A 13,550-nucleotide genomic window follows, 5' to 3' on the forward strand; every position below is an offset into this window, starting at 1 on the left:
CTATATTAATAGCTCAATATAAAATATATTAACTAAAAATAAATAAGCTAATCTAAATTTTTTTAAAAAATAATTTTGTATATACATATGGGATAATTTTATTAGACTTTAATTAAGCCTATTCAAATTACCCAAATCATAGTTAGAAGTTAATTAAAATTATTAATCTAAAATATTCAATTAAACCTGAAGTTAAAAAAAAACTAAGTTTTGAAGTTTCGGCTTCCCTACTTCTGAGGCCTCACGTGATGAACACCTTGCCAGACTCGACAGTCTCACGACGGACGCCTCATCAGGCCTGTCACCGAACCGGCCCGAGTGACATGTGCGTAATAGGTCTGGACCCATCGCAAGGCTCGCACGACTGGTTCTGACCCTTCCCCGAGCTCCGACGACGTGTCGTGGCGCGCAAATGCCACCGGTCCCGGCGAAACGAGGCAAGATTACAATATATATATATATATATATATATATATATATATATATAACCTAATGACGATAGGCAACAGGCAATGATCGATGAGAGCAGTTGCGACGGGCGGCAACAGCAATGGCGGCAGCAGCTGCGACGGTTTGAGACAAAAGTAAGTGATTTTTTTTAAAATCGAAGTTTTTTTTAACCTACTGTTGCTTTGATGGCCTTAAAAGGCTATATATATATATAAGCCTAACCTAATGACGACAGGCAACAGGCAATGATCGATGAGGGCAGTTGCGGCGGGCGGCAACAGCAATGGCGGCAACAGCTACGATGGTTTGAGACAGAAGGCGGTGAATTTTTTTAAAATCGAAGTTTTTTTTAACCTACCATTGCTTTGATGGCCTTAAAAGGTTGCCTTCAACAAAAGTGAGGTGGTTGATGTCCGCCTCCCGCCTAGGCGAACGCCTCACGCATAGATGGCCACCTCAAGCACCATTTAGAACATTGCACCTAAGTATAATTTCACTCAACTCTCAGTTCACCAACTGCCTTCTGCCACGAGACCTTACACTAAGCCCACTAGCTCTCTTCTTATGTCATCCTTCTCGCTCTACTTACATACTGCAGCTCCAACATGCTCCTGTAAAGATTCTTGTCCCTCAGATACACCAAGCCCTCCAACATCATTTCATCCTTCTCACTTCACTTGTGTACTCTACTTCGCAGAAACAGCTACCTCTGATGCTCCTTGATTCTTCACTAATCTTCCATGGATTCTAAGCTATTAAAATACTCCATGTGTCTATATCTAAGTCACTCCACACTTTAACACAAGCACCCTTTACCCAAACATCAAAACTTATGATCGCACCAAAACCACTCGGGAACTCAAAGTTTCAATCGACTCCACTCCAAGTAGAAATATCTTGTTCACAAGCATATCAACATCCAGCTGATAAGAAATCGACTATGATTAAATTATAGTCGAGTCAGCGCCTAAGTTAAGATCTACTTTAACCCTAAAAGGTCACTCAACTTTCACAACTCACTTAAGAGTTTTCTTATTGCAACTTTACTTTGTCTAGGAGGTCATCTCTTGTCAAGTCCATAGTCCCTCAAATGCACTAAGTCCTCCACTTATCCGCATGTCATCCTTTACTAGTTCACCTATGTATTCCACATCTTGTGGCTCCCATCAATTGTTAACTCGATGTTACTCGTCGTGTGATCCCTCAAATGTCTTAAAGTATTCTTCTCTAATTTCCAATGGAGTTACAACCATCAAGCCAACACCAACTTGGTTGCATCAAATCAAGCTCCATGAGTAACCTGTAAGTTATTGAGCTAATAGTAACTTGGTTGTGCCAAGTTAAGCTTCACCAACACAACTTAATTCTCCTCATGTAGCGGTCCCTCGGATCTCTCATACCATGCTTCTTAGATCTCCGATGGACCTCTAAACCATCGAGCCGATGCCAACTTGGGAGCACCGAGTCGAGCTATGTGAGCTTTGTATGTATTATAAAGTTCACGCATCAATAACACAAGCAAATCTAACTTAAACCCTTTGCCGAAACATGTAAACACCTTGGTCAAACACAATCCATTTAGGGCGCAAGTGCACTAAAATCTTATATATCTAATGGATACTAGCACTGAATCAAGCTATGTGAGCTTTGTATGTATTCTAAAGTTTACGCATCAATAACACAAGTAAATCTAACTTAAACCCTTTGTCGAAAACATGTAAACACCTTGGTCGAACACAATCCATTTAGGGAGCAAGTGCACTGAAATCTTATATATCTAATGGATACTTTAGAGTAGTCTAGATTTTTTTATGAATTCAACTCGAAGAGAACCTATTTTCAATAGTCAATTGCCTAGTTGACTTAAGTGAATTTAGAAGTAAATTTTAGTCAATTCAAACTGAAGCAAACCCTTTTGCGCGAGCAAAACATTTATTGTCAACTACCAAGTTGACTCAACTATATCTACTAAAACTACTCAAGAATCTCAACTTTACTTAGATCGAGCTTATTCATTGACTACGACCTAAGATATATGTCCCTTGGTTGAGTGCACATATCAAAATTACAAAATAAATCTAACTTAATCCTTTTTCAAGCACATCAAAATAAACTGATCGAGCTTATTCTTGATTTAAAAAATGCACCTAAGAAAATAAACAATTGAAGAAAGAGGAAAATTCTACAACCTTAGAATTACCAACTCCTTTGTCGTGTTGTTGTCTTCCACTCGCACCTCTACTCATCCTCATATTATCCCAAATCTACTTTGCATTGTTACTAAAGAACCTAATGAATCACTACACGATCTCAAACCACCACCCTTTCTTCCTGCACTAAATTTTAATAGGAAATGTACTTCATGCGTTATATTTGCACCTTCTTTGCATAATTCGTGCAATCTTGTTGATCGCCTTCTTTTTTGCATTGTTAGACTCCTACCGCCACCTTGTGAGGACCATCATCGATGAGTGGATGCCACTACTACTCAACACTTGATCCTTAATCAATTTCCACAAGCACACCAACTGAAGTGCAACTCCCTTTCCCCCACATGTCACACAACACATTGTTGGGAAGTCACCCTCAAACCCTGTTGCTTACTCCACCATCAGAGTTTCCATCTACAAGGCCAACTTTGGTAACAACTCTGTCAGCTACCTGAGCAAGGACACTCTCACCTTCTCTACTTCTCTCCCCAACTCCACCTACAATTGCAGCAAGAACCATTGGGAAAGGGGCGCTGGGGGCGAGCGTTATCGCCTTTTTGTCCAAGAACCATTGGGAAAGTCCTAATGGTTCTTGAAGGTGTTGCCACCAAGAACCATTAGGACTTTCCCAACAACACTATCGATAGCATATCACCTCCTTAACAACACTCCCCTTGTATTTCCAATACCAGTTCGTCACTAGCTAATCACACGGGGCACAGTGGACCATGAACAAAACAAATCTCAAATTTTTATTACAACTAAATTTTTGGCATTTTTAGCCAAAAACTTTATAATTTTATATTTTAACCCATTAATAAAGAAGAAAAATTGTTGTTATTGTAGCAACAAAAACAAAAAAGGCAAAAATAAATTGATGGAAAAAAAGACAAAAATAAAGGAAAAAAAAAGAAGGAAAAAGGGTGTTGGAGCAATTATAGGTGGATCATATACTTTTGATATGTTTGGTAAAGATTTAAAGTTAAGTTCATATGGTGTTACTTATGCAATGCGTTAACTGTAGAGGTGCGTTACTTGTAGAAGCAATGGCTAAAGTCCAAATGGGTAGACGTTGACTGAACATTTGGTAGAAAAGGAGACTCCAATTGGCACTAGCAAATTGGTGAAGTCCAAGTGTTGGCAAATTAGTAAAGTTTAAGTGGGTCAAAACTGGTTAGTCACTTGGCAGAAAAGGAAAGTGCATCAGGCTTTGATAGATTGGCGAAGTCCAAATAGGATCGTTGATTGGACATTTGGTAAACTAGAAGTCTTGCAAGTGTTGGCACATTTGGAAGCCCAACAGTAGTTAGTAGACAAAGAATATTTGAAAGGCAAAGCCGCTTAGCAAATGAGAAATATTGGTAGGTCGACGTCAAACAAATACTAGGCGAAAGAGAAGACTAAGAGGCGAGGCAAATTAGTTTCTTTATGCTTCTTTAGATAGTTTGACAAATATGCACATCAAACGAGGGAAAAAAAAGACTTGTTAACAACAATAAAAAGGGCAGCTCGGTGCACGAAGCTCCCGCCATGCGGGGGCTTGGGGAAAGATCCATTGTACGCAGCCTTACCCTGCTTTTTGTAAGAGGTTATTTCCAGGATTCGAACCCGTGACCTTTTGGTCACAAAACAACAATTTTACCGTTGCACCGAGGCTCCCCTTGTTAACAACAATAAAACAAAAAAAATCTATTTAAATATAAATAATGATATAATAGAGAATAAGCTCAATGGCATCGAAAAATACATATAGCCGATCTCATCTAGTGGGATAAGGCTTAGTAGTAATTGTTGTATGCTTCTTTATATAGTTACAATTAATTGGCTAATTAATATTCTAGAAGATTCTATATATATATATAGATTCATTTTACCTGTTGTTGTTTTTGTGGTATCATCTATAAGTAGGGTGTACAATATACATTTCTAAGTAGATTGTTGTTGAAGAACCTATAAAGATGTTCTACGAAATTATTAGTTATGATTATTGCAAAGAATCCAATGCAACAGGATAAAATGAAGCATGCAGAGATTAATTGTTAATTCACATAGGAAAAGACAAAAGAAGGAATAATCAAGTTACTACATATGTTAACTAGTCTTCAAACAGTCAACATCCTCACTAAGGCTCTAGCAAGGAAGAATTTTGAAGATTTAAACTCTAAGCCAGCTTTAATCAACATCTACTACCGAACTTTAGGGGAGTGTAGAATATTCTTACTACCTTATATAATTACAATTATTAATTAGCCAATTAATCTTCTAGAAGATCCTTGAGGAAATGGCCAGGTATTATTTATTCTCTTGATATGGTATTGTTTTGATTAAGTTGAATAAGAATTTAGCTTCAATTTTCATATGATAACGAGCAAATACACTTTGAACCGTGTACAAGAATCAACACTTACACTACGATCTACAACAATTGTCTCATAAATTATTGTCTTTACTTATTATCTTTCATTTTTATTTCATGACTTTAAGTTCTTTACCTCTAAACTCCATATTTTGTAAGGCTGCACTTTGTTTAATATCTTTTGTAAAAGTTTTACAAAAAAGAGTTTCTCCAAGTGGCTTGATTAACTTACCTCACCTTTATGAGCCATAGGTCATGGAATAGGAATCGAAGTTCCGAACCACATAAATCCTTAAGCATTTTTTTTATCTCTTTATTTTCTTACTGCATTTATTATTTTTATTGTGCATATCACTCATAATTTGAATTTGTTTTTATTGCGCTATTCACCCGCTCTAGCATCATATACAATCTCATAAGGAGTTCTTTATAGTAGATAGGAAAAACAAAGAAAAAAATAAAAAAAAAAAAGAGAGAGAGAGAGAAAGATATAAAAAGTACCAAAAAGAGAGATAAAAGTTTAGTAGCTAAAGGGTTTAGCCAAGTAGAAGAGTTTAGCAGCTAAAGGGTCTAGACGACAAAGGTAAAATCGTAAGGAATAAAACTTGTTTAGTAGCTAAAGGGTTTAGCCAAGTAGAAGGTCAAGACTACGATGAAACCTATGCACCAGTAACTAGACTTGAATTCATTAGAATGCTGCTAGCATATGCAACATATAAAGGATTCAAGTTATATCAAATGGATATCAAATCCGCATTCCTTAATGGTTTTATAAAAGAAAAGAATTATGTAAGTCAACCACCAGAATTTGAAGACTTAGACTAGGGGTGGCAATTTTTGACCCGACACGAAAACACGACCCGAACCGAACACGAAAAAATCAGGTTAGGGTTGGGTAGTTTCGGGTTCGGGTCGAAATCGGGTCGACCCATTTGACCCAATTAATAAACAGGTCGGGTTCGGGTCAACCTGAAATGACCCGATTACAACCCGCGAACCCGTTTATAAATAATTATAAATTTAAACTAAAATTACAAATTTAAAAAAGTTAAAAACCCTAAACATAGAGATATGTTATACTATTGATTGCAATGTTGCTATGACTTATCATTTATGATATGAATTTTCAATTTGTGTAGATAAATGTTATTTTTAATTTTTAATTAAATATACAAATTTTATTTAATGAATTCAGGTCATATTCGGGTCAAACGGGTCAAACAGGTCAAACGGGTCAAACGGGTCGAACGGGTCAAACGGGTTAAACGGGTCAAACAGGTTAAACGGGTCAAACGGGTCGGGTTCGGGTCGGGTTCGGGTTCGGGTCAAGTGCAAATAAACAGATCAGGTTCAGGTTGAATATTTTGACCCGAATTAATAATCAGGTCGGGTTCAGGTTGTCATTTGCCAACCCGCCAACCTACCAACCCGAACCTGTCAACCCAAACCCGAACCGAATTGCCACCCCTAACTTAGACCACCTAAACCATATATTTAGACTAAATAAAGTATTATATGGTCTAAAACAAACATCTAAGGTCTGGTACGACAGGTTGTCAATCTACTTAGTCTCAAAAGGGTTTACACAAGAACAAATCAACTTAACCCAATTTGTTAAAACCTTCAAAAAGACATATTCATAGCCCAAATCTACGTAGATAACATAAGTTTTAGTTCAACCAATATAAAATTCCTATCCGACTTTACAACTCTAATGGAAAATGAATTTGAAATAAGTCTTTAACTTTCTTTTTAAGATTAAAAATAAAACAAACAAAAGAGGAAAATTATGTACTTCAAAACAAATATGCTAAGGAATTAATTAAAAATTTTGGAAGGGAAAAAGCTAAAGAAATTAATACACCTATGGAAATAAATGCAAAATTTGATAATGACTCAGAAGGAAAATTTAAAATATTATAGAAATGTTATAGGTAGTCTACTCTACTTAAATGCAGATCACTGATATTTTATTTGCAATTGGTATGTACGTGAGATATCAATCTTGTGCTATAGAATCACACTTAACAATTGTAAAAAGAATACTTACATACATTAAAGAAACACTTAATGTAGGAATTTTGTGCCATAAGACCAATGACTCAGACTATGCTAGACAGAAAAAGTACAAGTGACGGTTGTCAACTTTTAGGTCAAAGTTTGGAAAGCAACATTGTGTTGTATTATCAACTACTGAAGCAGAGTATATAGCAATGGAGGAATGTGTAGCTCAATTATTATGGATGATGCACACATTACAAGACTTTGAATTAAACTATAAACACTAATGTATTAATTGACAGCATAAGTTCAATAAACTTAACAAAAAATCTCATACATCACTCAGAACAATACATATAGAAGTTAAACACCACTTCGTACGAAATCATGTAGCTAGATGAGACATTGTACTTGACTATATTAAATCCAAGTCAAACCTAGCTAACATTTTCACAAAACACATACCAGAAGCTGAGTTTAGCATGCTCAAAGGCAATTAGGAATGTGCTTAATAGAATAGACTATTGTTTTCCTTATAAGTTTATGTATTTATAGCTTACTTATTCATTTACTTGCACAATGGAACTAGCTAAGGTCTTACCTTAAAAATCATGCACCTATAGATTTAAGGAGTTGCATCTCACAACACCTAGGTTTAACTTGATTGTGTATTGAGTCACATAGATGGGTGTGAGATGTTAGAACTTGACTCCTGATTCTAGATGTAGACTAAGTGCATCAACATGAATCAAGGAGTATAAATGCAAATTGATCACTTAGGTGACTAACTTCCCAACTAGACTTGATGATCATTTAATATCATTTGAGTCGAGGAAAAAGAAGTTAGACATTCTTTTAAGGACAATTTATTAGATGAATTATTTTCAAATATTATATTTTTAAAAATCTAGAGAGAGTTAACCATGCTTTAGCAATATTTAATTCACAAAATGGAATGCATGCTTAGACTCTAAGGACTTAACCATTCCCACTTAGTATCTTGTTTTATTTAATTTGAGTTAAATTACTTAGTTTTAATTTGCTTGATTTTAATTTGTTTAAACATGGTTAAGTGTTTTTTGAAAAAATGGGTTTAATTTTCTTTTCTTTTTTTTTGAAAAATCTTTTAAGTACTTGAAAAATATTTTTTTTAAAATTTCAAATTTATTTTTTTTGAAAATATGTTAAGTACTTGAAAAACACTTTGTTTCGAATTTCAAAGAGCATTTTTTTTAAAGTGTGTTTTAATTATTTAACTACCTTGAAAACTTTTTTTTGCAAAGTGTGCTTTAATTTTTTTTTAAAGTATTCAAAAAATACTTTCATAAACTTATTTTTTATCTATTGGAAAATATATTTTTAAAAACCTTCTCAAAAATTGTTGTTTACTTGAAACTAAAGCTTCCCTTTTTTTTTGATATATGTCAAAGGAGGAGAAATGAGTTTAAAGTATTAATTTAAAATTTGTAAGAGTGTTGATTTTTAAGTAAGTGTTGAAAATTTTAAAATATTTTTCAAAAACCTCAAGGGAATTTTAAATTCATGGAGAGAGTTTAAATTGAGGGGGAGTTTTTGAAAATTAATTTTTTATTAAGCATATTTTCCTTAACCCAGGTTATCAAACATCAAAAAAGAGAGATTGTTAGTGCAGGGAGCACCATATAATCGAACCTAAATTTTAATATTGGCAAATGTTTAAAGTTAAGTTATGTTGTGATTTAGTGGCTCAGCAAGTATCTTAACCAGAAAAGTCATAGTAGGTAAGTTGACCAAATACTAGGCAAATCAAAGCCCTAGTAGGTCAAGTGGACCGAATGCTAGGCGATGAAAGTCTTAACGGATCAAGGACACCAGGGATAAAGTCCAGAACCGGACATCTGGCAAAACAAATTCGATGGATCAGTGAGGACGGGACATCAAATAAAAGAAAGACATAGTGAGTCAAGTGATTAAACGCTTAGCAAAGGAAGCCCAAACAGAACTGGAAGATTGATGTTTAGCAAATGATAAGTAAAGATAAGCTCCTAGATAGAAGAGGTTCTTCTGAAAAGAAGAACGAGTAAGGTCGAGTCCTCGTTACGAGGATAACCTTAGGCAACAATCCAACTATGGATCCTACTCGGATTCTGAAGTTGAGAACGGACAGTTGAGTAAATATGTAAAATACAATTACTTAAATTGCATATTCTATGCTAACGGTCCGGGCAATGTAACTATGTATTGCAAGGTTTGGGCAATCGAATGGTCTAGTCGACCAAATGGTAATGTTTAATCGACCGGAAGCTAAGATGGCACTGTGTGACTTAGCAGCTGAGATGTCCTATGTGCTGGTGTGGCATCCAAGGTGGACAAGAATAAGTCTCGGATGGCTGACGTGACACGGTATAAGGATCATCTGGCTGACGTGGCACGAGATAAGAATCATTTGGTTGGCCTGGCAATCAAGGATAAGGGTTGCAGAGCTAACATGGAAGAGGATTGACGTCAAGGTGCTGACGTACCGGCGGAAGAATGTAGGGAGATCAGGCAACCGAATGGGCTAACTGGCTGACCGACCCAAGCCTATAAAACTAGGCTCCAGCAGAGGCTTTGACTTCAATCATCATATGTCCTCTTGCTCTCATCTCGCTCAAAAACTCTGAGGCAATGCCGCTGTGCTACTCTGACAAAGAAGCGCTACTACAATCTACTTTGTCAGTATTTTATTTAGGGTACATTGCTCGTGTTTTTGAATCTACAGAGCAGTCAGAGGCTATGAACCAAGTAAAAATAAATCATGTCTTTCGTGTTTGAATTTTTGTTGTGTACTTACTCTTAAGTTTGAAAAAGAAAGAACAATTTTAAAATGAAAAGCGACGTGCACTATTCACCCCCCTCTCCCCCTCTAGCTCTCACTTCAATCCTAGATGTTGAAGTTGAATCATTGAGTAGAATTAGGCACAAGATTTTTTAACCTATATTATTTATGAAGAACTACTTATTTGGCTAATAACACATAATTAATGGCTAAGTTTAAAATAGAAACTTAGTTGATTGGTATCAAATGGGTCTAAATCGAATTGAATTGGACAGATTCTAGACCCAAACAAATCTCCCATAAGGTTCAATCTGTTTTGGGTGTTATTCAAATTGAATTGTGTGATTCAAAACATGATTTTGTAGAATTTGCTAACTATGGGTAGAACAGGGGGAGAGAGAGAGAGAGCTGAAGGAAAGAAGAGAACATGCTTTGGAAATATTACCAATTTAGATATTCATCTAACTTTCAACATAGGATTGCTACTTCACCATTGAACCTAATCTAGTCAATCAAATAGATCTAAAGCAGTCTAACTGCACAAATATCAAAAAATTCCCTTCTATGCTACAGGTTGAATTAGGACTACCAGCAAAGTTGAATGAAATTTCAAAAAAAAAAAAAAATCAGGGTTTATCCTTATAAATTTAAAAGACTTAAAAGTACCGGAAGGTTAAAACTGAAGTTTGAATATACGAAAAATAGCGCAAAATGAGATCAAAAACTTCTTTCGACTTCTACTCTTTAACTTTTTGTTCCACCTCCACACTCTTCTTATAATTTATATATAGCAAAAAAATATCATTTTCTCAATATTAACTCCTATCGTCACTAGCTTATTACCCTAAATAGTCCGTCGCGCCTGCTGATTGTCAGACATCAACAACAGTTGCAACGGGAATAAAACTCTAAAAATGAAAGGTAAAGTAATTGATCGGCACCTGTTGTCGAACGGATCCATCGCTAAACCCTAGAAAAAGTTTAGCGGATTCCCAGAAAAAAGTTTAACGGCAGAGCTGTGGCAGCAAGAGAAAGAGCTCAAAAAGGGACTCCTAGCGCTTCAATTGCTTGGTGGAGCGACTGGAGGGGGAAGCAACTCGGATTGCCCAATTCGTTTGACGAAGGATGCTTTGCTAGTTGAAACTTGCCGTTTATTAAAAAGGGGAGGATATTATTTATTCTTTACTTTCGTTTTAAAGTTGCTTCATCGGTATGGGTAAAAAAAACATAGGCGCTGCTTTTTGTTAATTTCTGGTGGAGGCGTGGAGCCCAATTCTATCCGTACGAGTCGAGCCAGAGAGACGGGGAGCGCGCGAGGCCCTTTCACGAGTCATTCCGTGCAGGAAAGAAAAGCAATCCCGTGTGCGGGCAAGGAAAGCAAGACAACCTTAGCGCCTCAGCCATCAACATGCGATTTTGATTGGCCACTTAACTTATATTAACATAATATTAATAATCATACTGATACTCATCCCTGTCAAAAATAAAAAAAAAATTCAAAAATCAAAATCAAAATCATGCAGATACTCATTTAATTATTAAAATAACAATAATAATAACTTATACCGCGCGCGTTGGATTAAACAATTAATGATTAATTAATTAATTTTAAATAAACATTTTTTTTCTAAAAATTTTCAAAGTATGTTCAAATTTGTAATATAAATTATAAATTTTAAAAGAGATTTAAAATTGATGCGATTCAAATAAACTCAATCAGATCATCGCTCTACCATAACTTTGTATGTTAGACCAACACCCTCCGGGTTTCATCAAGCTCTGACTTTCTCTCCTCGTGTGGTCATAGTGGATTTAGGATAATGATAAATCTTGGTTGAGCAAGCTCTTTCTAACCTTTACCTTCGACAATCCTTGATGCAAAATAGATCTAACGAGGTTGCCTACTTGAACAACAACATTAGGCTAATGACCAAATAGTAACGACAGTACAGACCAACGGCTGTCACCCCTACTACAATGGCCTACTCGTGCAACTGGCCTGTGGATGGCACTTCGCTCGTGCGGCTGGCTAGTGGATGGCGCTTCGCTTGTGTGATCGTCCATGCGATCCGCCTAGGGCTTGCGTGGTGATCTACGTGAACCTTCCACCTTTACGACTATATAAGGTTTCACAAAGCTAAGTAGAGGTATGATTTTCTTCTCTCGCACAAGGACAACTCTCTGTTGAAATACATAATGCGGAAGCACATAGACATAAGAAAGAACTAGAGAGACAAGGAAAGAAAAGACAAATACTTCTTTATTATTGATTGATAATTGTAATAGGCTAACTCACCTATTTATACATATTGTCAAGATAATATATGAAAAATATAATGATAAATATAGAAATATATTATTATAAATTTGGTAATAATAAATATAGAAATAATGAAAAATATGGTTTGGATTACAATCCAAACATAGTAAATTATCAATAATTAAAATCAATCTCTGAATCTCCTGAATTGTTATCTTTGTCGTCATTACCCTCCGACAAACTCAACGGGAGATACTTGAACGTTGAGTTTGGTTGTTAACCAATCATATCTTCTAGAGCAAAATCCACCAGTGCGATCAACGAAATGACAGATTTGTTGAACTTTACCTTTGATGAAAGAAGACAACAACTAAAAGGAAATGAGGAGTTGTTGTTTGACGGCTGGAATCTGATCTATCTCCGGAATAAAAGCAGTAAAGAAAGAAGGCTGCATTTTGGTGGTTGCATATGCTGGAACAGGGGAAGAAAATATGCTATTGTGTGCTGAACAATGAAAAAAGCTTGCTATTTGGTCGTTTAAAAAAGAAACAATAGTTATGGAGAAAAGACAATAATAATGAACCTGCTATTGTAAAAGAGGAGATAGAAGAAGAAGAAAGAGAGGAAGATAAAGAGGGATGAAATTTGATGTCCTTGAAATTAAGAAGGACAATAATATTGTTCTTACTACGAGAAAAACAAGAAGAGAGAGAAAAGATGAGGAATTAAACTTCACTAAGAAGAATATAGGAAGGAGAAAAAAAAAAGGACAATAAGAGTAAGAGAGAAGAGCTTTAGAGTAACTTGTTGATTTTGGGAAAGAAAGAGTAAAAGGAAGACATTTGTGAGTAGAAGATTCTTATCGAAACTTGAAAGAAGAAGAAGGGGAACATTAATGAGGAAAGATAAGAAAAAAAATTTCGAACTATTTTTTAGAAGGAGACAATAAGAGAAGAGAAATAAAAAATAGTTGCTAAAAGCCAAAACAACGAGGGAAGGGAAAGAGAGGAGAAAGAAGCTTCTAAGAAAGCATAAGAGACTATAAAGGAGGCCGGAAAGAAAGTCTGAGAGAAGGCGATGCCGACGAAGGAGGTGTCGTAAAGTGAACTTGAACCTACGAAGAAGAAAGCGAAGAAAGCGGTGGAGTTGGTGAATTTTTAAGGAAAGGGTGTGGCTCATAGACTTTTGTAACAAGGAGTTGCTGCCGTGGGTGCTACACCCGGTGTCACCCACAGCTAGTTGCTAATTTGCTTACGGATCTACAATTTGTGGTGAAGAAAGGATGCATAGAGAAGAGGTTGCAACATGCATTATGGTAAAAATAAGCAATATAGAAAGAAAGAAAGTAAGTAAGAAGAGCTAGATGCTTTCGCAGCAGTATAAAGAAGAGAGAAATTGATGGGAAGAAAAATTAGGAGAAAGAGAAATTGGTTGCTGCTATCGAGCAGAGAAAAAGAGAGAAATTGATAAGAAGAA

General features: G+C 35.8%; 1 protein-coding gene across 2 annotated transcripts in view; it reads right to left on the minus strand.

The window, feature by feature from the left end:
* The window catches only part of LOC122021616 (transcription factor bHLH121-like), a 30,640-nt gene extending 19,632 nt beyond the window's left edge, over nt 1-11,008 (minus strand). The window contains exon 1 of one of the 2 annotated variants that reach the window (XM_042579753.1): nt 10,756-11,008. In XM_042579753.1, the coding sequence (XP_042435687.1) occupies nt 10,756-10,775 (20 nt within the window). In that variant the 5' untranslated portion in view covers nt 10,776-11,008. The remainder of the gene's footprint in view (nt 1-10,755) is intronic. The other variant, XM_042579752.1, reaches the window with a different exon arrangement.
* Between the last annotated feature and the right edge of the window lie 2,542 nt (nt 11,009-13,550).

This window comes from Zingiber officinale, chromosome 9A, assembly GCF_018446385.1.
Source record: "Zingiber officinale cultivar Zhangliang chromosome 9A, Zo_v1.1, whole genome shotgun sequence".
Classification (NCBI taxonomy): Eukaryota; Viridiplantae; Streptophyta; class Magnoliopsida; order Zingiberales; family Zingiberaceae; genus Zingiber; species Zingiber officinale.